Below are 27,186 nucleotides of genomic sequence, written 5' to 3'. Positions count from 1 at the left end.
TTTGTAGAAAGGATAGTGGTTTTTATTGTAGTCTTAGAAAATACTGAATTATGAAAGATACAAAATCAACTGTTGTAATTATCTGTTTATTTTACAATCTGTATGCCATCATACTCTTATGGCTTTAAGATACTCTGTCCAAAGTACTTTAAAACATGCTTTAACAAAGTATTTTACAATTTCAAAATTGAGCATTTCTTTACTGGAAAAAAAAAAACTCCAAAACATTTACCTGAGAATCAGTATCAGAAAACTGTCATTCATTTTTAACTTTTGCAAGTTGATGGTATAGTCTATAGAAGTCAACATGCAACTTGTGTGTCTAGTGTATTAAATAAATATTTTACAAATTTAGATACAGCTGGTTAGGCAAAAGCCTACCCTTGAACTTCATCATTTTCATCATAGGATTAAATACATTACATTAATTTTATCATAACCAGACATGAAATAACAGCCCCACAATATTTGCTAGATGGAATTCAGCCATGGCTGATCAGACTGTGGCAATGGAGCACAATTATTTTGGTGGATACTCTACCTTCTGGGACTTGGTCATCCACAGCCAGGTGAATCAGGGGTTAGGGCCACTGGACTCACTGATATTCCCTGCCAGTCATTGTCTACATATACACTCAATTAATTCATAACAAGTATATCTAGCCCAAGAAATCCCATTTTAAAGTACACGTATTATAGGATAATGCTTTAAAGTCACTATCCGTGTCATTTCAGAATATCACCAACTTTAAAAAGTGATGTTACATATGGACAGCAGAAGGTTTGGGACTCTGTTTTTAATATTACTTATAAAGCAAACCGACAAGAAAAACAGACACTTAATATACCGCCCACAATGGCAGGACATGAGGGAGGCAGTATTAAATTAATCAGAGATAAACAGATGCTGGAGAACAAACACATAGAGCTTCATGAGTAATGCACATGCAGGATCAACATATGTAAATGCTGTTCATTTAAAAGAATCTCAATTCAATTATCTGAGTACTTTCAAAGTAGTAAGTTTCATGATATCCACAATAAAGTATTTATTTCTGAATTTCAATCACTGCAAGCACTGTGATTTATACAAGCTATGCTCCATTAACATAAATTTTCTCCTTAAAGTAATGATGTATAATGGAAATCCAAAGATATTACTATTACTAGAGATTTGAATTAACCTTCAATCCCACAGATGAGGTAGTGTAGTCACTTGTATTAGGTGCTGGTTAAGAGAAGTACTGCTGATACTCATCAATTTTATTTTTTGTTTTAAATAAGTGGCCTGATAGTCTTAATATATTTATTAATGCTATGTTACCTAGCAAGAGGAAGGAAAAAAAAAACAAAACAAAAAACCTTTGCCAAGAAGTTTCCTTAGCAAGTTCTGTCTCACTGCAAGACAAAACTGCAAAGCAGTATTTACAATAGTCCTTTGCTCTAGCTGCTACCTACTATACATGCACACAAAGACACAAACAGCTAATACACATTCTGAGGTAGGAAATGAAGAATTCCACTGGCTTGTAAAAGATTCTTCATGTTTTGTAAACCAGCAAAAACAAAGTTTTCTGTGGTGAGGTTCAATACTTAGTTCTGGTGTGAGAATAACATTTAAGTAACAAAGAATCATCAGCATCCAATATGCATCTACATAAAAATCTTAAATAAAAAAGGGATTACTTTAAGTTTCTTTTATCTTAGTGGCTGAATTCTCCTTCACAAATGAAGTGAAAGTCATCTTTACAGTTCTTTTACTTGTTTTACTTCTTATACATTTACACTTATAACATAAGCCATTGAAAAACTACAGTTTAGCCATAAACATATTCTGAAAATTAAAATTCTGAAATAGATCTTTACTGGTCCCAGTGATCAGAGAACAAAAACATAGGTGACTTAAAATGCAATTAGACATTCAAGTTATGAAGAATTTGTGCCTGACTACCTGAATAACAACAATATCTGTCCCTAATCTTTCACAACAGTTCGATTCCAATTTATCACAAATAGCAATAAGGTCAATAGATGCCAGGATAGAACATCATTGTACATCAAGGAATTTTAGCAAGCATCTGGAATTCAGATGCCAGAGGATCCAATGCTGTAAAAACAACAAATTTTATCAAATTTCTGCCTTTTGTACTATGTTGTTATTTCTCACACAAAAACCAGAGAAGAGAGCAGTATGCTGCAGCACCTTTGCTTTTCCAGTCATCTTAACTATACATGGGAGAGCTAAGACAAATTCTCAACAAAAGCTGGCTCTTGTAACAGGGATGGGAACAGCAGGAAGCAATGAGTTGTTCTAGAGCGCATCTGCCAGAACCTCCTCAAACTGTCATGTTATCTTAACTCATCTATAAAATAAACACTCACCAAGCTTCATATGCTTCCTAAGGCTTGTCCGACAGAGAGAGATAAAAAAAACATCTTAAAGAAAAAAGCACTCCATGTATAGAAGTCATGATAAACATCTGTCAAGGAACACTTACTTGAGATGCAGAGCGGCATTAGGTACTGTGGCATAAAGCAGAGTGAAGGCTGCTTATATCTGAATGAAAACTTCCTCACAAATCAACATCTGTGCACAACGTTTATACTTTCAAACAACTTACTTGAACATTCCTTGCCATCACCACGCAGAAAAAAGCTCCAAGGCCGATACATACAAATTACAATTTAGAATTACACAGAGCAAACCGAAGCTTGCAATAATGGCTGCGTAATTCTCCATACAGTTTTAAAAGAAATATTAATCTTTCCTTTCACTTACTAAATTACTGCACGATAATGCTCAATTTCATTTTAAATTGCAATGCTGAGAAGCTGGCAACAGGAAGAGAATAGAGTCACTCATCTGTAGTGCATTTATCAGTCATTTGCTGACAGAAGTCTGTGATAGCACCACTCTGTCCACATTGTTCCACAAGTGAAGTTTTTTCCAATGTTCTTACAGGAACTGGGTGTAGTTCTTGTACTTGATCATATGTTGCATCGCACACACTTTTCACACGCTGGAAACAAGAACTCTGCTCATTTGTGGGTGTAACACTCGAAAGAGCATCTACTAACTCTGTAGTTGTTGGTGTTGTGAGCTCGCTCTCAGATGGAGCTGTTCGTTCTCTCTCCGGGAATGCAAAATAAAGTGGACAATCTGAGGAAGAATATTTTGCAAGTATTTGTATTTGCTCGTTACTCAAGGCTGCTTCCTTACACACCTGCTGGCAAAGACCGGTCAGATTCTGCTTTGTCTCACCCAGAGTTGACAAAATGAGGTTTCTCTCCTTCAGCAAGTTTTCCTTCTCATTTTGCTGCAAAAATAATAATAAAAAAAAAAAACTTTAGTTACTTTTTAACAAGGCTGTAAATGATTTGGTCTGCTGAAACAGAAAGAATTCAGCGCTGTGAAGATCATCAGCAACAGAACCAAATAACAAGTAAAAGACAAACTCCATCTTGAAGTGTCAGCCCATATCTGAAGGTATATTCCCAGGCATAAAACTTTTATAAAACTAATACTGACAGCCAAAATAATGAAACTTAGTTATTAAATAAAACCTAGCTCCACTTACTGTAAGTATTCCCAAAACACTAATTCCATAGGATAACACATCTGAACTGCTAGCACTAGGTCAACTAAACATTAAACAGCCCAGTTTCCATGGAGACTTAAATGAAAATACTGGAAAACAGGCATCACTTTTTCAGTATCGACACTACTGCTAGATGAAATTTAATTCTCAAGAAGTGCTGTACAACAAACAATGGAGATCAGATGTGTTTCTAAAGCAAACAGAAATTAAAGAAACAAACAAACAAACAAAAAAAATCACTAAAACTGTGGACAAAGTATTTTCTCTGGGAATGCAGCAACTTAGTTTACTTCAAGGAGCTGATTAAAACACTGACACCTAAAGAATTGATAGTGATCAATGACAGAATAGTGAATTCAAGAGATGAGAACTGCAGTACCAACAGGTAGATAACCTCTGTTAGAGCAAGGGAACGCAGGCTGAAATGTTTAAGTTCTGTTTAGCCAAACATGCTTAAGAATGGTGGATACTTCGCAGATACAAAACTGCTCTCAACAGCTACACTTCAAGCACAGGGCAGCAAAAGCAATTCACCAGTGAACATGGAATGGTAAAAATCATAATTTGTTAAAACTTAACCTGTATTTTACTGCAAAGTCAAATTTCTGAGGTCGGAAAGTCCCAGGAGCACAACTGGCTGAAGATGCAAGGACCAAAAAAAAAAAAAATGCAGGGGTTGTCTAACAACAGAAATAAGTGATGTCTGGAGAAAAGAAAAATGAGGAAAAAGGATGGGAAACAAACAAGATCATAAAAAAAACAGTTGAAACAAGAAAGAAATACACACCAAGTTTGACAGATAACTACAAAAGGCAGAGTTCTGAAGACAAATTTCAGTTTCTACACAAAGCTTTAAATAGCTTGTGAGAAATAAATATTTATCCCGGGTTACCTTATTGCTAGATCAATTCATTCTTAGAAAGCCCAATTATTTTTAGCTCTTCTCACATTCTCACTTACAGAAGAAACTCACACTGCAGCTTCAACAATTTTCAGAAAGAATTCACTAACATAAAGTGGCACTTTGCAAGGAATGCAGTGGCTGCCAGTCCCCTTTTGCCTAAAATGATTAGAAAAGAGAGCAGCTGTTGCCACACATCCTAATCTGAAATCACTTTATGCAAATTTTAGGTATGCAGAGGCACTCAGCTGTGTAATAGTCCAGCTTATTTCATCAGTCCGTATTACTCAATACAAACTTCAACACTCATATTTTTTTGAGTGTAAGTTACCTATCCCCAATTAACAAGTTGTTAATAATACATTTCAATAGTATTTTATTTTAGCAGCATTTTATTAATGCTACAAAGTACTGATAACTAGTTACAAAGTCACAGCAATCATAAAATTGGAAATATCTACTACTTCTGGTGAAGAATCTATCTAGTTCACACATCTCTTCTCTTTGCTATAGCATATATAACAAGATCACAATCCATTTCTTAGATCACACCTATGGTGTGTCAATCACTGCCTCATCCTTCTCCTGAGCTCCAGAACCCTAAAGGAGGTAGCATTCCTTAAGGCCAGCTTAGTCTTCTCCCTCTCACAAGGACCTTTAGCCTAAAACTTTGATGCAAATTCGATGCAAGAGGGTATATGGCAGGTCAATACACACAGCTGTTCTGGAAGAGCTGTTTGAAAGCAGTTAACCTCTGAGTGGTCCACACGTATTCCCAAATACAGTGAGCAATAATACATAGGCTTGCTTGAAAGGTCAATGAGCAAAGACCATGTAAAGTCTGTGGTAGCATCATACTGATGACCAATTAAAACTCTAATAAACTGCTCTCTCACTTCTCTTCTTCAAAGAGTGAAGGACAATAAGACTTGGGGTGGGGGGAAAGGAGTTGCAATAATGCTGTTCTAGATACTAGTGCAGAGCACACCATTATATGGGCTGCAGCCCAGTACAGGGTTCAAGATGATAGAACCTGTACAGATGACCAAGGGAATTGACAAAACTTAATTCCCCTAGGTAAAGATTGGGTTCAACAAGGAGCACAAAGAGATTAACATAAGTTTCAAATTCACAGAATCACCTGGGTGGTAAGTACCTCTGCAGCAGGTCTATAGTCCAGTCTAGTCTCCTGCTCTAAACATCAGCTCTGAGCAAGATCAGGCTGCTCAGGGCTTTGTCCTGTGGCATGACAAAAACCTCCTAGGACAGAGCCTGCACAATTTATATGTGTTGCCTCAACATCATCTCCCTATCCCCATTAGAAAAAAGTTTTCCATGTTCAGTTGAAGCCGCCTATTTTTTATTTGTGACGTTGTCTTTTTCTTTTCCTGACTGGGAAGCTGGAGTGCTTCCAATGTCTACATCATTGAATGGCTCGAACTGGAAGGGACTTTAACGACTGAACTCCAATCCCCTGCTGTTCTCAGGGCTGCCACCCACCAGCTCAGGCTGCCCATGGCCCCATCCAACCTGGCCTTGAGTGCCTCCAGGAAAATGGCATATACAATCCTGATGTCTTCCCACAGAAACAGGCAGGTGGCAATTAGGTTTCCCCACAGCCATCTCTTGTCCAGGCAGAAGCAGACCCATCTTGTCTGTCTTTTCCACAAAGTACTTCAGCCCTGACCGCTCTGGGGATCTTCTCCTAATCCCACTCCAAGGTTAGGAGTGAGGTTAGGAGTGGAGGATCATCTGGCACAGGGAGGGCAAGGGCAAAATCAGGCACAGTATTCTAGATTCAACCTTATGATTACTAAGTATAGGAGTGCAATCACTGCCTTCAAACCACTGGTTATGCTCCTGTTTATACAACCCAGGATGCTGACAGCCTTTTTTCTGTTCCGACAAGCTGTTGACTCATGCTCAGCTGTTGACTCATACTCATGCCCAGATAACCCCCCCCCAACCAGGGCCTTTTCAGCAAAGCCACTTCCCAGCCAGCTTCTAGCCTCTGCTAATGAAATTGATATGCGACTTTCCCCACAGCACACCACAACTACTGTGTTTTAACCCAAGCAAACAAAAACATAAGAAGCAAGAAGTTCAGACTTCAATAGAAGAAAGTGTGCCACACATCCTGAAAAGCAGAACAAGGAATTTAGCTGAATAATGTTTCCTAATACTTTGTAAATTGCAGCTTGTTATCTACTTGTCAAGTTTTCAAATTACAGCCATGCCACATTATCCCCTCACAAAGCCACGTTACAAAAAATACCATGGGAAGATCAACAAGTAACTTCTGAGACCCATGACTAACCTAGAGAAGCAGGAAGAAGTTGCCATGCCCAAAGAAATGTGGGTGTACCACACATCTTTCACAGATGCCTCTTTTTTTCCAGTCAACTAGAAGCTGTGCTTGAGGCAGATCTCAAAGATTCTGTATTTGTGCACTACTTCCACATGTCTGACTGGGTGTAACACCTGCTGATGCAAGACAAGACCAAGAGTTCCATACAAGAAACCAACCTGCACAGTTGGAATAAACAAGCAACTGGAAGTTTTTGTGCTTAGAGCACAATTCAGAACTCAGACCTCACAACTCTAAACACTGTCTAGCACTTGCATAATGATATCTGTAAAACAGCAGACATTCACACAGTCTTAGGGTAAGTCCATAGGGAAAAAAAGGATGTTATATGATGAATATCAGCCATTTAGTCAACTACAAGTTTAATCTTGCAGATGAATCATGTCTAATTTCAGGGGTAAAGTTGTTGCACAATATGGACAAAGTTACAAAACAAACAGAATGACACTAAGACGAAGTTCTGAACTGTCAGAACTGCAGCTTCTCATTTTAGCCTGCATAATTTAACTTCTGTCAACATAATCACCAGATTTCCCTCTTCCCCCAGGAATATCATCTTCATTCAGCACACTGAGTGAATGGACTTGCCCTTTCAACTCTCAGCCTTCCTTCAAAGTCTAATTTACTGCAGAAGCACATTTAATGAAAGATTAATCACTTATCAAAAAGAAATTTCTAGCCCATGCTGCTTTGCTCTAACTTCACTTTCCTTTTCCTTCTAAGGTCAGAAGGCACTTTTACATGACTGCAAATACTCCTATCTGAAGCAGATACCAAATTCATATACATAAAACACAAAGTCTAAATGACCACTGATGTGAACTAAGTGTACAGTAACCTTAATCCACTGAAGTACGTAGCACAGATGTGTAAACAAGAACGAAACTGAAATGACAGAATCAGAAACTTTAAAAATAGCCACTCAATGATTTCCCTGCGATAAGTACTTGAGACTCTGCACATTTGTTTGAAGTTACGCATTAATTCCTCAGCTTCTATCATGATACGCACTAAAACTGTAAACAAGTTCTTGAACTCTACCTTCTGCACTCCAATTTTGAGATTCAAGACTCAGCAGACAATTTACCGGTCCATGTTGAAATGTTACAAGAACAAATACTTACACAACTAATAACAGTATAGCAATATAACAGTAAGCTTCAAGAGTAACAGAATCACAGAATGGCCTGGGTTGAAAAGGACCACAAAGATCATCCAGTTTGAACCCCCCTGCTGTGTGCAGGGTCACCAACCAGCAGACCAGGCTGCCCAGAGCCACATCCAGCCTGGCCTTGAATGCCTCCAGGGATGGGGCATCCACAGCCTCCTTGGGCAACCTGTTCGAAGCATGAGCTGAAGAACATAATCACAAAGAAAGAAAGCAAAGAAGTAGAAAACTGAGCAGGATGGGATAATAGTCTGGGAAATATTCTATGTAATAAAACTCAGTGCTGATGTGCTTCCAAAACAGCATTCACTAAGATTCATGCTGCAATGAACTTTTACTTGAATGAAAACCACAGAAGAAAAAATGTGCACTGAAGTGTACAGTAAATCCAGAACTTCTATCAACAAGTCATCTGTTTAAGACTGTTTTCAGAGCTTCCGTAGATAAACAAGCTGCCTCACTACCAAGCCACTGGCAGATATCCAGCAAACACGTTTAACGAAAGACAGAAGTCATATGAATCTTGATATTCATACATACCAGTTTCTCAATTTCGGATTCGAGATTTTGTATGCAGTCAAGTTTTCTCTTACGACATCGCTGCGCTGCAATTCTATTTTTACTTCGTCTTCGAATATCATGGATACAGTCCAATTGCTCAGGGGTTAATTTATGCATTTTCAGAAATGACTGGAAGTCATTTCTGGAAAGGGAGATAATCCTTTGTGCATTAAATGGCAGTTTTACCTAGAATGTAAGATACAAATATAAGCCAAAGGTGAAACTGATAACCACGTACTCCAACAAATCATCTCAAGTTTTAATTTTAAGTGTTCTTTAGCAAAACACCTACATCTCAGAAACAAGAGCAAGCTAGAAGAGCCATTAGGGAGCTAGATAAAATGTGGGAGCTTGAAGCAGATGAACTCAAGCATGGGCAAAATAATGGAGTACCCTGCACATTTACACTACATCATCAAAAGCTTATTCAAGTAGGATGAAATCTATCCCTGTGTACAGGGAATCACTTCAGTGATACGTTCTAGGCAAGTAAGTTACGGTTAGGAGGCAGATAAAATAGGGGTCAAGAATCACTAATGCACCCTGAAGTCCCCTCTCACTTGCTAAGCCTGCGTTCTGTATATATTTTTATACCTTAGGTTTTCTGCAGGAAAAGTTCATATGAAAGAGGCATCTACTTAAAACAGAAGTTCCTGGCAGCAGTTTTATACTCCTTAACGCTGCTGCTACTGAACGTACACCTGAGCTACAGAAGCAAGAGCTTCAGAAACATACAGAGATCATGCAGCTCTGATAAATACTGAAAACCATCTTTCCCTCTACAAATAATAATTATTATTTTTAAGTATACAGTTAAAGACACTATTACAACCCCTAAACTGGACTAAATTAAGAAGCAAAATTTATTCTCTTACTGTGGTCAAAGATCTCAAATTAGTTTGGGAAGTAAACAAAAAATTTCCTTTTTGTGTTTGCCTATCACTGGTAATCCACAGGGAAGAGTACTGCCTTCACTGCCATTTACTTCATAATGTAAAGAAGAGAAGTGCTTTTAAGCCTATCCTGGCCCATTATTTAACCTGCCAACCTCCTACAGGAATTGTTGCTTTCATTTATGATAAAAGCCCCTTCAATGTCCCACAGTAAAAAAAAAAAAAAAAAGAATCACACTGCTATTCTACAATTCTAGGAACCACTACCGAAGTCATTTTATATACACAATAGAACTACTTGGTATTTGACTACTTAGGACATCTGTCTAAAATCCTACTAAAGCAATTACGTAGGAAAGAAGTACCAAACATATTCTGCATTTGGAGAGAACAAATATAACCTAAATTTCAGAGAAAGCGATGCTGTTAAAATGCTCTTAAATGCATGGCTACTGTTGCCAGCTTGAAAACTTGCTTTTCATTTTGCAGGTAATGTGAAGTGTTATTTCCCTCCCACCTTCTCAAGTCTGAAGAAAAATCAAGAACATGTTTAAGTTTCTACAAAAAACACTATGAAAATTGGAATTAATTTTAACCAAAGTAGACCAAAAAAATGAAAAAGCCTAAAAAGTCCACAGTACTTGATTTAGAAGACAAAACTTTATCGTAAGGTTTTTCCAGAAACATATCTGAAGAGACCTAACACCTAACCACCTATCACTCCAATGTCCTGCAAAATATTTTAAGTCTCCTTGAATTAACAGTTTTCTCCCACATTAAGCCTTCAAATGTTTATTTTAATTTCCATTTCCCAAGGTTTTAAAACAAGAAGTAATGAAACAAGATTGCAGAACTAGATTTCTGAGAAGGGCCTTAAGAGACAGGGAAGCAAAGGATAACAAGAATGTTCTTACCTCACATTCCTGTTCTCTAGCTGAACAGGATTCACTGTCTCCCTCAGTATCAGTTTCTGAATCCTCCCCCAAACTTATCACATAATTATAGGGACACTGTTCTTGCCGGTGCTCTTGAACATAATCTCCACTGCTTATTTCAGAGCTGTTGGAGCATCCTTCAGTACTAAGATTGCTTATGAAGGGGCAGTTGACAGAATTCAATGTCGTAAAAGTTCGTTGAGAGCAAGGTTCAGGACTTTCACTGATCCTGATACCCAGCCACGGACACTCTGATTTCTTCCCTGAATACGCAGGCTCCGAGCGTTCTTTTGGCACTGCAGATGGTAAATGGATTTGACAGCCTTCTGTACTGTAAATATCGCTCCAGAACCCTTTTGCTAGATGTTCTGCTACCTCTCTCTCCACACTGCTTCGATCACCAGTTGACGTAATGTTAATGGCTTCCCTAGCACACAAATCGACCTTTAAAGTTGCACTGTCTTGACTTTCCATTTTGTCACTTTCAGCTCCGGTACCTGTTGCAGTTTTTTCAGATAAGATTGCGGTGCTTTGCATACTACTGAAATTTAAGTTCCCATATTGCTCACAAGAACGTAAAAAAGACACAGAATTAAGTCCATGAGGCGTAGCAGTGTTTTGGGGGAAAGCAGCAACATCCGTTTTCTCCACAGGACACGAGACGCTTTGAGTCACAGAATCTCTCTTTGATTCTTCTTTTTTCTCAATGTCTTCCTCCTCACCTTCTTCCATTTTTACCTGAGTCTCTTCACACTTCGAGGCCAGCTGCATAGGTACACACTCCTGAGCTTTTGGTGTGCTGTCATTATCAGGTATTTCTTTCTCGATAAAAGTTACAATTGGTGGCACCTGAACATCTTTAGTACTGGAACTGGAATCTGAAGTATGAACTTTGTCATTTCCAAAAGCTTTCTGGAATTTCCTATACTTGGGGCACTGGGAAGATGAGCTGGAAACGTTACCTTTTTCTAAATGTATAGGATCTGAGGTTGGGTTGGTATTATCTTGAAGGGCAGGTGACGCTTTCGCATTTTCGTCATCTTTACAGAGTTTTGTATGAGAGGCTTGAATATATTCTTTTTCTAGAAGTTCTTCTGCTTCATCATCTATTTCTAGGTCTCCATCATCCACGCTGCTAATTTTAGGGTTTACTTTCCTACAATGCTGTGTGCAGCATTTCTTCCTAGGACACTCCTGTTCTGATTTACAGTCCAAGAATTTGAATTTGAGAAACTGAAAGCAAGACTCTTCAATGTTCCGTACGCCCAAGAATTCAGCACACTTGCAAACCTCAGATACGTTATCTTTATTTAAAATAAGTTTAGCTGTGTATGCAAACTGAAGCAAAGGACTAAATCCTTTAAGTGTTACCTACAAAAAAAAAAAGAAAGAAAGAAAATTAGCATGGCCAACTTCCTGCTTGGTGAAACCCTCTTGCTTCCCATTTACCAGAGCATACCACATCAAAAAGAACAGGGCCCCACATACCCACTTCTGTTTCACTGGGTAGTAGTTAGGTTGCCAAGTTTCTAGTTACAACCCCTACACATACATGGGTTTAAACAGCGAGAACTCACATCCTGCAGTCAGAAAGTCGCTCCATCAGGACAGAGAACAAGAGACAAGCAGCAGATTTGATCCAGAAAGGAAATCTGGCCACACTCATTGTGGAGCAAATCAGAAATAATTCTATCCTGTATATTTTATGGCAATTATCTTCTTCACTGTGAAGAGTCTCTTAAACAACTCTCATAATACAGTACTAAAATGTGAAAAATATTGCTGTCCTCTGAAAACCAGGAATGGGACTCGAATTTTATAAACATAACTTCCATAGTGAAATTACATGCGAATTACTCCTGAGCAAGATCAAAATGCTGCTGGCATGAATCATTCCTTTAAAGAGCAATTACTGCTATTTGCTCAGTTTCACGCATCACTGATATACAGAACTCTAAAGTAATTGAATTTGACCACACATGACTATTTAGTACTGTAGCCATCTACTCCTTTCTTCCACTCATGGACAAAAAGAAAAGTACTCAAAACCCTATGCCAACCGCAGTTACAGTTTCTTTGGAGTACATAGGCTTTTTGGAACAGTTCCATAATTATCATCTTAGCTTCTACTGCAGAGCAGTTACCTAAAAGGGAACTCAAAGATAAACAGCGCCGCTTTTTTCTTTGGAAAAATTACTAAGAAAGCAGGTAGGAAAGTGTAAACAGACTATCATACTAAAAGTTGTGTGCTACTTCCTTTAGCAAGTGAAAAAATGAAGGAGTATATCCATTATTACTACTGCTAAAGCTCAAGCCCACATGCTGGGCTTTTTGTCTTTAAAGAAAAACATGGAAATAACAATTAAAAGGCAGTTGACGTGATCTACAGAGACAGCTTAGCAGAAAAAAAACAAACTCTTAAACCTAAAGAATTCTTAAGGTAATGTTTCAAATATACCCTAGAGACACTGTGGTGATCTGATCAGTATTCTTAATTCATCCTTAAACTGTTTTCCTATTCACTTTTTTTTTTTTAATGTGCTTGCAAGACATCTTCAAACCTAATACAGCCAATAAATCTGATTTATTTATAAACAGATGACATTCATACATAAAATTAAACAAAACAAATATGTTTCAAAATTGTACATTTTTCATTTACCAGGGAATACTCCTTGCTAAAAAATGGAAAGATTAAGAGAAAAAAAACACTATGCTCCTCATACATTCTCCTATGTATTTTTAGCTAGCTATCCTCAAACATGATGAATCACTGGAAAGATTCTTGGTCTGACTAAAGAGGAGTCTGGCAGGAGCCATTTATTTTATCTGTATTGCTGATGACAGTCTAATTTCCGAGTGTGAAAACTTCAGGAGGAAAACAATAGAAGTAACTGACAGCAAGGTGTCACCGGTTAGCTTTGATGATGTATATGGAACAAATTAATATCTAAATATTTGGGTATTTCACATTTTGGACTGGCATCTTTTACTTTAAACTTCAAAAACTTTGGATAATCAAAAGGGTTAAGAAATTGCCAAGTCAATTAGTATTTATTTGTCCCTTTCGAGCATGCAGCTTCATAAACTGACTCATTTCAAAACATTTAGCAGTCTCCAGAAGACAAGCTCCAATTTCTCAAAGTGTTTTTACCAAACGATGAGATCAAATTATTAGAAGATAAGATACCCTGCTGGTATTTTTGCTGGTTGTTACAGCATATTCAGCTTTTACATCAGTAACGCTAGACAATGTCTTTAGGTTGTAGACTTAAGAGGACTTATCTCACTCAGACTATCAGTGTCATTATGTTCCCCCATTTTGCTTACAAACTCTGGTCCCCTCCTAGCTCAGGTTTAGTGGAACACCAGTGCTTTCCACAAGATTTTCCCCTTCCAAATCTGACGCGCATCTCTTATTCTTCCAATATCCTACTTTTGTATTGTTTCAAAAGTTTTACATGTCACTGATCTCTGTTACTCCAAATGACAGCTTTGTGTCTCCTATCACTCTATTTCCCTTCCACAACAGCTCCTACCATTTCACTTCTTTTAGTCTGGGAGATATTCAGGCTAACAACATACTAAGCCACTATAAAGAAGAGAGGGAAGAAGAAATGAACATACAGAGACAATGAGGAGAATGAATAAAGCTGACAGTGTTATCATGGCATAACACCAGTTTGTAGCAAATTCATCACAGAACAGCAAAGATCAGGGAAGCTCTTTAAAAGAGACGATCTGATCCCTTTCAGTTTCCAGTTTTTTATAAGATCAGATATTATAGTTGCAGAGAATCCTTGTGTTTATCTACTACAAAGTCAGTGAAGGAGCTATTTTAGGAAGATACAGGCTTTCTGAATACATCATTATGTTACGGTAGCATTCAACTTAGTCTTGTACACAAACAAGTCACTGAAGTGACATCACTACAGGTATTCATTGTCACGTACCCTTCCTCCTGGCTTGAATGATTCTAGATGACTTGCCAACAATTTCTGCATTATTTTTAACTCCCTTCCCAAGCTGTTTACCAGAAACAGCCTCCCAGAAAATCACTGATCATGTACCAGTTCTTCAGCTTCCTGCTGCTTCTGGGCATAGAGTACTTGGAGGCTCCTGACTTTTCGTTTACAAGCACAGTGTTTCACATGAACATTTGTTTGCCTCACGACTCTTAAAAATTTCAGATGGTATTTAAGTATCTTAAATGCTTTCAACTAAATACCAACTGGAATCTTTAAATGTCTTGGATGCTTCGGTAACTGATAACCAAATTGCTTTTCTATGCATGACTGGTTCTGGCTCACTCCCCCTAAATGCCTTTAAATTCAATCTGATTTTAAAGGATTTATTTAAGGTGAAAAAGCAAGCAATTGTCCCCGGCTTTAAAGTATAAATACAGCAGAAAAAGAGATCAAGCTTCTAACAATGAGTGTACAAAAAGGATAGGAACTGAAGCGAAGAAAGTCAACAATAAGCTGCAAGCAAGGAATACAAGCACAGCTGTATTTCTCAAACATTTTTGAACTAAACCTTGATGACACTAATTGCAAGACTAAAATGGCAGCATCATTAATTTGCTTATTATTCCCAAAATATTCCTTTCTTGCATGGGATGACTAGTGTCTCTTTACTGTTTGAAGCCCATGTTAAACAGCTTTTTTTTTTTTTGACAAACTGACATGCTTAGAATTTAGTGCACTATTTTGAGAGTAATAAACACATTATTGAACCCACCTACCCTACAAATTCCCCAGGAGAGAATTTATTTATCTTCAGTCTGTGATATTCATTCTGCTCTATCCAGTCTTTACCTCAATCAGCAACAGCTTTACAGCTTAGAAATTTCTTCCCCTCAGTTCTTAACTCTCTTCTCTTCACTGATATTCTCTATTAAGCATCAGTTTATTGTAAAACAGAGTTGAACAAAACAGACCAGAAGCACGGGTAGGTACAATACAGAAGCAAGCAACACTCACCTCTTCTGGTAAAGTGATGATAAGATCAGAATCCAGTTGGCCCACAATTCTTGAAAGGAAGTAACTACTGCAAGCTGCAAGCACAGCTTTGTGAGCCCGAAATCGCTGGTCTTCCACTAAAATAGTGACATCACAAAGAATATCTTGCTTTCTCTGATCATCGAGACTGAGAAGTACATTGGTACTGTGTACTGAAGACTCGTATGCAAAAACCACGCTGTTCTTCTCACTTAGAGACATTCTGTATCACAAATGTTAGTGTAAGTCTCAGTGGAAAGCATGCTTCTATTCTTCCAATCTGGAGAAAGAAAAACAAATTGTACACATGAAAATCACTTCACACAGGAACCTACTGACAATACAAGAACTCAAGGAAAACTGCTGAACATATGTTGCCTGTACTAATTCTCTGCAAAAATGAGCTTAAAATTTAATATTTCACAAGATAACACATTCGTATGAACATTTCAAGTATCCAAACCCTAACACGTATATCTTAAATATTGGTTTAGTAGATGCACAGACAAAAAAAATACAGTATTTCATGTGACCTCAAGGACAGAGAACCAATTTTCCCCACAGCAAATCCTTAAGCATAACAATTTGACCATAACACTTAAAACCTACAAATTAATGCGTAAATAATTATCGTTATGTTCTGACTCCAACACTACGAAAATGTAAAGAGAAATAAAACCCAGATCCATTCAGCAAGATATTATGTAAGCTACTTCTGTTTACTGATTACAGTACAAACTAAAATATTTGTTTTACCTTATTTCAAAAGTAGCTTGCCTACTAGAACAGTTAATCATTGTTAGAAGTTATTTTCTCTCTAGCAGATACTTCAGTTTTTTAAGCACATTAGTCCTCTTATTTTCCACCTGTCTTAATTCTCTAATGCAGACTACAGACTACCCCCCCCCACTTCTATAACCTTCTTTCTGCTCATCACTATTTTAATCATTACATTTCTCAGAAGTTTGCTTTCATATTGAAGCAGTGAAGGTGATTCTGGTCACCTGGCAACAGACTGCTCTTATGATAAAGCAAAGCTCTGAAATAATAGAATTTATTGGACAATAAATAACAATGAAAGTGCTAAAATATTTTAAACTTGGAAATTAACTCATAACTGTCCCAAAGCTATTCCTGAGCTCCTTCATTCGAGAGATGCAGAGGTAGGGAAAAGCCAGCCCTACTAGAGCACACAAAGTTCAATAGCATTTTCAAGACTAATCCTCACATTTTATTTCCCAATTCCTATTTTCTCTGGAACCAGCCTTCCTTCAAGTTAAAAACAACAACAAGCAAACCAATACAAAGCATCTTCGAACCCAAAGCTTGGTCAAGAAGCTTCATGGTTGGATTTGGAACTGGTTACATACAAGGAAAATGTACCTCTGCTCCTAGTAACATACATTAACAGACCAAGCACTTCCATTCCACTGGACTATTCTACCCACTAGAATACTGTAGTTACTGTAACCGAACACAGTTGCTGACACAGGACTACCCAACCATTGCATTGCTCAACAGTTATGATTTGCCAGCTCTCAGCAACAACAAAACTGTAGCCAATGCAAATCTACAGTTTTCAGATATGGGAAACTTTCACAACTCCGAAAGGGAGAAAAAGGACATGAGTATTTTTAAACACAATGGGGAAAACAAACAAAAAAATGAGCACCCTGCCAGCTATGCTTCTGGTTATTTACTGCTTGTTACTTTCATAGAAGGCAAACAGTTTTTGTTATCTTTTGAACAGAAAGAAGAGATCCCCCACTGAATATTTTCCAGATGCAACAGTAAGATAGCACCAGTCCAGGTACAGACTATCAGCATTATTTGTACTTCTCCCTCCATAATGGAATATTGTACACTCAACTTCACAAAAAAAATAAATAAATAAAGTATAATTGTGTTTGTACCAGAAATAAATACTGAAAAGAGGAACTACAACAAGATGGAAGACTAAATCCAGTGTGGTGGGGGACACAGAAATGTTAAAAGGACCTATTTTAGGATGACTATTTAGGCAAAACTCCTAATGAGTTCAATTATAGTTCCAGCAGTCCTACAGACATTCCTTACCTCTTTTTCTTCAAGCCCTCCCAACCCTCAGATAGACAGTCCACACATCAAATACACTGCTCCCAGGTTCTCCCTCATAAGGTAATGCAATCCAAAATCCCATTCAGCTCACTGCACCTCCATAACTTGGAAGGCTAAAAGGAACAGCAGCTTACACGTGTGCTGTGGACAGCTGAATCTATCTCACTTCATCCCTATAAGGCATACAACACATTTTCCAACCCCTGAGCAGCCTACAGAAAGCACTGATAAATGATTTCTAAGGTTGCTGTTGCCAAAGGGGGAAAAAAAGCCCCAAACCACCTTCAGTTTCTTCTATAGTGAAAATAAGAATATTCAACAGTGGAATCACCAAGATTGAAAAAGATCTCTAAGATCTTCCAGTCTAACCATCCACCAATGGTTCCCACTTACCATGTCCCTCAATACAGCATCTAAATGTTTCTTAAACACCTCCAAGGTTGGTGACTTCACCACCTCCCTGGGCAGCCTGTGCCACTTCTTCACCACTCTCTCAGAGTAGTATTGCCTAATGTCCAATCTGACCCTCCCTCCTCTGATGCAAACTGAGGCCATTCCCTCTCATCCTATCGCTGTCACCTGGAAGAAGAGGCTGAACCCCACCTCATCACAACCTCCTTTCAGGTAGCTGTAGAGAGCCATGAGGCCCTTCCCTGAGCCTCTTCTTTTCCAGACTGAATGACTCCAGCTCCCTCAGCCGCTCCCCATCAGACTTGTGCTCCAGACCCCTCACAGCTTCACTGCCCTTCTCTGGACACACTCCAGGGCCTCCATGTCTTTCTTGCAGTGAGGGGACCAAAAATGAGCATAGCACTTGAAGTGTGGTCCCCTTAAACAGGATATAAGTCTGAGATATCCAAAGTATAAAATGCAGCATTTCAAAATTTAAAAGAGGCTTCAAATAACCAAAACACTAATTTTGGCTTTTTTGTGAAACCTAGTAATGGTTATACACAGTAAAGGGAGAAATCAAGAGGAAAAGAACCAAAAGGTTGAATGAAAACAAAAAGTATCAAATCCGAAAGGGAAAGATGTAACCACTAGAACTGTTACACTTCAGGAAAGTGCTGACAAAGGTCAGATTTGTGAGTGTCCTAATTCTGTTTTCTAGTTGTGCAATAAAGGCATGGCCTCACATTTATCACAGCTCATCATGACAGACAACCTGATTTTCCACTGTATCCATGCCTATAAATACGTTCTACAAACACCCACAGAAACAACAGCGAAAAACTCTGTACTTCTGTGAACTGTTTAATGTTCATCTGTTCTCCTGAAGACTTTAGAAATTACTTTAAATTAATTCCATTTATGGATAGACTGATGAGGTGAAAGGTTTGGAGACAGCAATTCGGTTGTAATTAAGAAGCTTTGTGACTTGCAATCTTGTTCTGCCACTCTTCCCCTAGGAAAGACCTTCACAGGCTTTCTTCATCTCAATACAGGTGCCCAGGGGCAGTAATCACACTATCTTTATTTCAAAATGAACACTTAAGGAAGGAAAACTAGAGGCAGGCACAGATAAATTGTAAAATTACACCAAGTCTGCAGATGACCATATATTTAAATCACCGTTCATTAAGTCAGTGCCAATTAACGACTGCTTTTGCACGATGCAAAAGATGCCAAGAACCACAAGCACTGCTGTATGGAACATCTTAAATACCATCGGGAGATAAGAAACCCAAAAAACCTTCCAAAACTTGAAGTAGCTCTTACAATGCAAGCTGAAAGGATTAAAGATGAAACAATGCAGAAGTTCAATACAAATCTTAATTTAGCAGAGGAAAACCAAAACTGTGAGTACAAGGACATTCTTCAAATCCCTCTCATGTCAAGCTCTGAGCACCTAAGAAGCTCACAGACTTGAGGGAAAGAAAAAGGGCCCATGACATGTGCCAGTATAAGAACTACCTGACAGAAAACTACAGCTGAATGAACTAAGTTCCACTTTGAGGACACAACCAAGCACATTACTATCAAGCTTCCACTCTTCATCAGTGACCGAGAGGAAAAAAATGCTTTGCTTAAGGGCAAAAATAGTGTCTCTTAAGTACGGATTATAATATTTTTGTCTGCTTCCAAGTGAAGATGAGCTGATTTATCTCACCCCCTACTATCATAGGACTCAAGAGGAAAACTATGAAGAACAGGTACCTGTAAAATTAACGTACCTTCAGTAGGTTTAGACATCCCTACTTTTAATCAATTAAGCATTCACCTTGATTTTCAAAAGACACATAAAATACTTCTCTTAACACAAATTAGCACTGTCAACAATATGAAGAAGAGGAATATAAATGTTTGAATATGTAATGTAGAAATCAGAGGAAGATGTCTACCAAGATCCATCAAGAAATAACAGATCTCATTTCCTCGCACATTTCAAGTTATTAGTTAATTTATGTTGCTAATGTGGAGGTAAATGCAAAGTAAGGTACTTTAAATAATCTCAGACTTCAAGCATGCTCATCTGATCACTTACAACTAGAAGTTACTTCTCCTTTGGACTAGATGATCTTGTAGGTCCTTTCCAACCTTGTGATTCTATGATTCTGAACTCCTAGCTGAGGGCAGAATGAGGCAGGCCAGCCAGATAATCCTCTGAAGGAGATACTGCTAGGGAAGAAAGTCAAGAGTCACTTAAGGGCAGATCTTCAGGAAAACCAAGAGATGTCCTCCATTTGACACTAGTGTACATATATTCCAAAGATGATAATCACTATGGCTGAATCTCGCGTCAAGCTATAAGGAACTACCGTTGCTAAGTTACAGAAGGAACATAATGGATAATGCTATCTTGGAATAGATAGATTCAGAGTGGAAACATTATACCAGAAGAAAATTTCTCATCCGCACACAAAGACCTGGTATGAAGTAGATTAACTTTCATGCTCAGCTGTACAACATATGCAGAGCTTGCATTCAAATTAACATCCTGTGGTCAACAAGGGAAGCGTTTTACCTGAAGTGAAGGAAGCTCTGAAGCATCAAGTTGTCACTGAAGCGGACAAAAACATGAGCAGAAACCAACTTACCTCTACACACTCACAGCAGAGCAAAACAACTGCTTCAAGATTAAGTATGCCATAATGATCAAGTCCCTCATGGTTGCAAAGAAAGAAGATAAACAGAAATTCCATTCTAACAGGAAAATTCCACTACTAATCAAAAGTAATAGCAATAAGATGTGGATGTCAAGACACCATTTGAAGCCTTAAAACAATAAAATACCACCAGTTAGCTCACTGCAGATCTTAACAGCAGTGATCAGCAGCAATCATCGCCACTAACACTCATCCAAACACCCACTGAACAATTACCAAAATTCCAGCTTTCCTGCAGAGGATTTCTCAAACATCCACACTCTGTCCAAAGTACTTTATAACAAGTGTCAAACATACAGAATCACCTGCTTTAAGGTAGGAAGGTTCTACAGCGGGATTTGGATAGGCTGAGGCCAACCGTATGAGGCTCAACAAGACCAGATGACAGGTCCTGCACTTCGGTCACGACCCCATGTAGTCTGGGGTCTGGGGTAGAGTGGCTGGCAAGCTGCATGAAGAATGTGGGTTTATTGGTCAACAGCCAGCTGAACATGAGCCAGCAGTGTGCTCTGGTGACCAAGAAAGACAGCAGCATCCTGGCTTGAAACAGAAACAGCGCAGCCAGCAGGAGCAGGGAAATCATCCCTCTGTGCTGGACACCAGTCGGGCTGTACCTCAAATACTGTGTGCAGTTTTGGGCCCCCTTACTACAAAAGAAAAAACAACATAGAAGCACTGAGCTTGAGTTCAAAGAAGGGCAACAAAGCTGATAGAGGGTCTGGAATACAGGTCTTATGAGAATCAGCTAAAGGAACTTAATCTAGAGAACAGGAGGCTCAGAGGAGACCTCATCATCCTCTACAATCATCTGAATGGAGGTTGTGGTGAGGTAGACGTCAGCCTCTTCTCCCAGATAACAGTGACAGACCAAGAGGTGATGGCCTCAAGTTGTGCCAAGGGTGGTTTAGGTTGGATATTAGGAAGCACTTCACTGAAGGGCTGCCCAGGGAGGTGGTGGAATCACCACCCTGGAGGTGTTCAAGAGCCATGTGGACGTGGCACTGAGGGATGTGGGCAGTGAGTATGGTGGTGGGCTGGTGGTTGGACTGGGTGATCTTAGGGGTCTTTTCCCAATCTTGATGATTCTTTGATAAAGATCAACTAAACTGACTACAAAAATAAACATAATATTAATTAACTGCTTTTAATAACAATAATTTCTTTAAGTTTTAAATGAAGATTTCAGCAGAGCATCTTGCATTTTACACGCATATAGGAACCCCTCCCCCAGATGTTGTATAGTTTAAAACCAAGCTTTTTGTTGACTTAGCTATAAATGTAGAGAACAGATGTTATCTCATTGTTTTTCTGTTCTACTATATACTTGCATCATTCTTTCTGGACAGAGAAGACAAAAATAACAGCTGGAAGTCTCCGCCTGTCTGCAACAGATGCCAGGAACTTCACTACAAAGTAACTTACAACAACAACAAGACAGCTATCACCCTGGTAAATAAATTCAGCATTCTTCAGTTTGTATTCAAACACCACAAACTCCAGAAAGAGAAAGGTGAGACATTTCAGCGTACAAAGGGCTATCTATCCTCCACAGCTAAAGCAAATGTTTTGAGTGTGAGAGCAGCTGAAGTTGGCAGCATTAGAAGAAAATTCACAACTAAAAAAAAAAATGAATGAGTCATAGAAGTGAGCTCCATAGGCTCTCAGGCTCTTTAAGGGAAGAGGCCCAAAAAAAATACTAAAACAGCACTTAGAACAGAGACTCCAGAGTGCAAATTCATGTAAAGAAACAGGAATGACAGTAGGATGCACCTTTGAATTCTGAGCACATTTACCAAAACAGTTTTTGACTATTCTGAGTTCAAGTGCTTTTGGTGTCCCTACAAATACTAAATGGGTGCACACAAATCTTTAGAAATCAACAGTGGTTGTGCCTTTTGCTACTCAGATGGTCTGTGCTGAGAAATCTAAAGACACAGAAAATCCCATGTCCAATTCTCACCAACATGAATGGGAATCCAGAGGAATCTGGATTTGAGGAAGTCTATAGAGCATCCAAGCCTGGTGATCATCTGTGAAAGACTCACTGCCAAACAAAACACAAAACTGTACTTTGCAATCATCAACTGTAACACACTTAATAGCGAGTGGGGTAATAAACCAGCTCAAACTGACACGTGGCTCTTCTGCCTTATGTTCTACAAAGACAGAAGTAGCACTAGCATAAACAAATTAGCTACAGAAGTTACATCCTAGCAAGTCACTGCTTTCTTTTAAAGAGCAAGTCTTATTTTTTCCTATCAGTCAGTAACTACACTTCAGAGATTCCTAAATAAATAATAATAATAAAAAAAAGGCTAACCTTTTATTTCTAGACTCAGATATCAGCTACACTGCTCTACCACTGATTTGTGTACAGGTAAGGGTTTGGGTTTTGTTTTTCCATCTCAAGACCTTGGGCTACATTTCCTGTCAATTGTCCAACCCAAGCGTTACTCAATTTACTAACCAGTAAACAAAAGCCTGTTCCTTATTCTTTACTTAGACAGTAGCTGTTCACCAACAGCATGCTGGATCTCGATCCTCTGCAATAACAACATGAACTTTCAGTAGCACACAAGTAAAGCTCCTGAGGATACAAGAAAGCAGTGAGTGCAACTCCTCCTCAGCAGAACTCAGGCAGGCTGCCTTTACTGTCAGCATTATCACAGCTGGCTGAGCTTGGGCACCCAGATGCAATTCCTGTTGTGATCATTACCACCATTACACTAGCAGGCTACCTCATCACCCAGTAGACAATAAACACCTACTCAGCAACCGCCGTGCTTCTAACTTACCTGTGTTCTTAGAATACCTTAAATTCCTGAACAGCTGGGGAAAAAAAAATCTTGAAAAGCAAAGTCTGAGTGTTACTCCTGACTCCCATGCTGATGTACTGAGTAACTTTTTAAGCAGCTCACTGTTTTCCCTCAGTTCCCTTACAGCAGACATTTACATTTATTTTATTCTATTTAAAAAAATCCTGCCATTCACAGATGCGGTACACAAAGAGGCAACTATTTATATTCCCTACTACTAAAGGGAGACTGTTTGGATAAAAGACAGTTTCTTCAAAATACAGTGCAAAAGCTGTTTTCTGAAGCTTTCTACCCGTGTGTCTGCCCCCAGATACCTCGCCTTTTAAGGAAATGAAGTTACGTTACAGATGAATGCCTGGAGCAGCTAATAGCTGCTGATTCATGTTATGCTGACAAGGGATGAACAAGCATTTTAGCATTCATGTTTACTGCCTCTCCAGCATCAGCTCAAAAACACTTGAACACGGCGATTAAGAAACCTATTATAACAGCTAAGCTTCGGTTCATTAAAACAATGCTTTCCTCCTGTAAAGAAAGCAGATCTCATCTTTAGATGATTAGCAAATTCATCATTAAATGTCTAGGCCATTCAAACTACACAGCGGGATGATACCACTTAATTACATAAGTGAGCTCTTAAAAAAAATGATTAGACTGTATTTCTGCAACATCACTCTTACCAAAGCATTTGGACTCCTGACAAGTTACAAGTGAGAACTGAAAGGAATCACGGGAAGTCAGGCCAGTGTCTCAGAGTCATGATTTATTCTCAAGCTTTTAAGCCTAAAGCTTCAGTTGTTTTTGAACACCTGGTACTTGGAGCAGGGAGAGAAGGACAAAGAATTCGGATTCCTAGAAGACACAAGACTCCAGCAGCTGGGATTTTGAAGAAATACACAGAAGACCGATACCGTATAAAAATCAAATTCTCCCCATAAATTTTGGGATAGTTTCCCTACAATAACATAATGCAATAATCACATTCCAGCAAAAATAAATAAATAGAAGACACCTCTATTTGCTATTTTGGATTATATTACACTCAGCTAAATTTTTCTATGCAGCATGAAAATAATCACTTTGTGGGGATGTGATTTCTGTGCTGAAAATGAAAAGGATTGAAGGGACTTCAGAGACTGCTCTGCAGCAAAATCCAACCTTTACAATCCTTCAGTTCCACTCTTCAACAATTACTCTGGGAAGGCAGCTATGCACAGATTTAGTAAAGGCATGTTTTTTTTTTTTTTTCCCCAAGTCAGAGTAAAATATTTAATCAGGATAAAACTGACTAACAAAACGTGCACAGCTGGCACCTACTGTCAACTCTTGCCTTTGCTTAAAGAACAAACACCTTCACATCTCTATCTGCATATCCTACTCCTTGCCACAGTTAAACAAACTACATTTGTTGTGTCAGAGACCGTCAGAATCCATTCACAAGTAGGTACATTAAAAATACTTGTAACAAACAGCAAGTCAACCATTTGTAGTTCAAGAACTTGTGAAGGATGCAAGAACTGAGGAGCAAACAGTGGCAAGACAAGGAAAATTCTTTTGGAAAACGATCTTCATAATGTTATTTGTGGCATTAACTTTTTAAGTCATTTGCTTCCACAGCTTTTCTTTACAGCATATGAAACCAAAAGTTCAGAAACACTTCTATGAAAACAGCATATGAATGTCTATGAAGAAAGCATAGACAAATATTGCTAATTCCAGTCAAATTTACACAAGGAGAAAAGATGCAGAATGCCAGACTTCAAACAGCAGCAGCAATAGCAAGTGCTGTCTACCTTCCTATTAACGACAGCAGACCAAGACTGGAATCCAAACACCTGCAGACACTATCTTGACAATTAAAGTCACTTGCAAACAGAAGTCCAACATGATTCCACAGTCTACCTGAATATTTATTAACATGCAAGCAGTTTAAAGGCATTTTGGCTGGCCCTAAGCTACTAATATTCTTCAACACAACCTAATGATTAAACTCTATTTATTTGCATTTCACTAATGCTTCTAAGCCAGTTTGCCCTCCCTAGCACGCTCCCTCCCTTCTTTTTAAAGCTTCAGTAGCTGACAAGTCAGTTGAGCATTACTTTGACCTGCTAACGAGCACTTATACAAAACACAAAGGTCTCCCTTGTATTACTGAAGAACCAAACCTCTCCACCACAAGAACTGCCTTATCTGAAAAATACGGCTTGCTGCTGGAGATGAAGATTCTTCTATGGTATGGGCTATGATCTGTTTCAGCAAAATAAGCCTTCCTCCACCCCTATATGGTTAACTTCTGAACCAGAGGCAGGGAAAGCTGCAGGGGTCCTCATGAATTATCCCCAATTTGGTCATACCAGGCTGAATTCATGCAACTGAAGTAAGCAAAAAAATAGCTGCTGAAACAACCATTAAGGTTTTGTTCCTACCCATGCTTGAATCAACCAACACATTACTACTGTTTAGCTAAGGACTGCATATAAACAAGACTTGCACTATAAATGCCACAAAGGTCTTTTCAGCCCCTAAAACCTCCCCTATGAAACTTTCAGCAGCAGAATCCTAAGGGACAACAACAACACCAGCACTCAGAGAGAGGTGAATCCTTCCAGTGTCCCTCCTGCGCCAACACCTCGCGCCAGTTTACTCAGCACTGGGAGAAAGCCAGGTTTACAATTAAAAGGAAACCAATGAGGAAGTTGCCTTAGCACCTCTTCTTACTTGATCAAATGTGAGAGTGTCAGAACAAGGACTCCCGAGTCCAAGGCACTGGGGAAAGATATTTGGTCGGGGACTCATATTACAACTCAATACAAAGACGTCTCTGTTTTATTTCTGAAGATACGCACGGCCTATGCCCAGCAAGAGTGCCACTTGATCAAAGCGATCAGGTGAAGAGCACAGCACACAGGCAGTTCTTACATTAACATAAATACCCTGACCACACTAAAACCTTTGCTTCGGACACTTTCGAGTACAAAACACTCAAGAACAAAGCAGATGTCACATAAGTGTCCACTTTGGCATTTAGGTTACTGTGCCAGCGACGCAGACTTCCCCAGCATCCCACTTCCATTCGCTTCACCAGACGGAGACAGCCTACAGAAGTCAGTTCTTTCTGTATTGAAATGAACAGGAAAATACGCTCCAGAAGAACGCCTGAAGAAATCCAAACGCTGTTACAATAGAAGGGTCACCAAGGAAGCCCTCCGTGCAGGTACACTTAGAGCTTAAAGGATACATAGCGTTGCGTGGCCCCAGGTACTTACGCAGACTGGAAAAGGAAAACGCAACCACAGCTCGACAGAAAAGCAGACGACAATTCTTTTCTAAGTGCTACACTCCCGAAGCGCGCCAAGCGTTTCACAGCGCGGAACGAGCCTGACGAGAGGATCGCCGCCTCCTCGCCGACGGTCCGAGCGGAGCCCTCCCAGCTCCAAGAGATCGCAGCCTTCCCCCGCGCGACGCTGGGTCACAGAGCCGCCGAGCCCCGCAGAGGTAACGCGGCACCCGCCGCCCTAGCGGGACGCAGCGCCCCGCTGGGGGAGGGAAGGCGGGGGGGGGGAACGGCTGCCCGACAGAGAGCGCGCCCTTCAGCTCACCTCAGCGTTTTTGCTGCTGCCACCGCCCCTCAGCCGCGGGCCGGGCGGGCGGCCGGTGGGCAGCACCGCCGCCGCCTCTCTCCCTTTCCTTCCCCCGCTCCTTTTCTCTCCTGCTCGGCTGCTCCCGTCCCAGCGGCTGCGG

General features: G+C 39.3%; 1 protein-coding gene across 3 annotated transcripts; it reads right to left on the bottom strand.

The window, feature by feature from the left end:
- BACH1 (BTB domain and CNC homolog 1) lies at positions 1–27,186 on the bottom strand. 3 transcript variants are annotated; one of them, XM_085241707.1, is made up of 6 exons: positions 27,045–27,183; positions 20,008–20,138; positions 15,408–15,705; positions 10,405–11,796; positions 8,577–8,783; positions 1–3,317 (listed from the first exon to the last, which is right to left on the bottom strand). In XM_085241707.1, the coding sequence occupies exons 3-6, from the start codon at positions 15,645–15,647 to the stop codon at positions 2,856–2,858; spliced, it is 2,301 nt and encodes a 766-aa protein (XP_085097833.1). In that variant the 5' UTR covers positions 15,648–15,705; positions 20,008–20,138; positions 27,045–27,183; the 3' UTR covers positions 1–2,855. The 3 variants fall into 3 exon arrangements, with proteins under 3 accessions (XP_085097833.1, XP_085097841.1, XP_085097826.1); XM_085241715.1 differs by having other exon boundaries at positions 20,008–20,141; positions 27,045–27,182; XM_085241700.1 differs by lacking the exon at positions 20,008–20,138 and having other exon boundaries at positions 27,045–27,186.

The sequence above is a fragment of the Meleagris gallopavo genome, chromosome 1 (genome assembly GCF_905368555.1).
Source record: "Meleagris gallopavo chromosome 1, MGAL_WU_HG_1.1, whole genome shotgun sequence".
Lineage (NCBI taxonomy): Eukaryota > Metazoa > Chordata > Aves > Galliformes > Phasianidae > Meleagris > Meleagris gallopavo.
The sequence above is the reverse complement of the archived record's forward strand: the minus strand, read 5'-3'. Positions and strand labels throughout refer to the sequence as shown.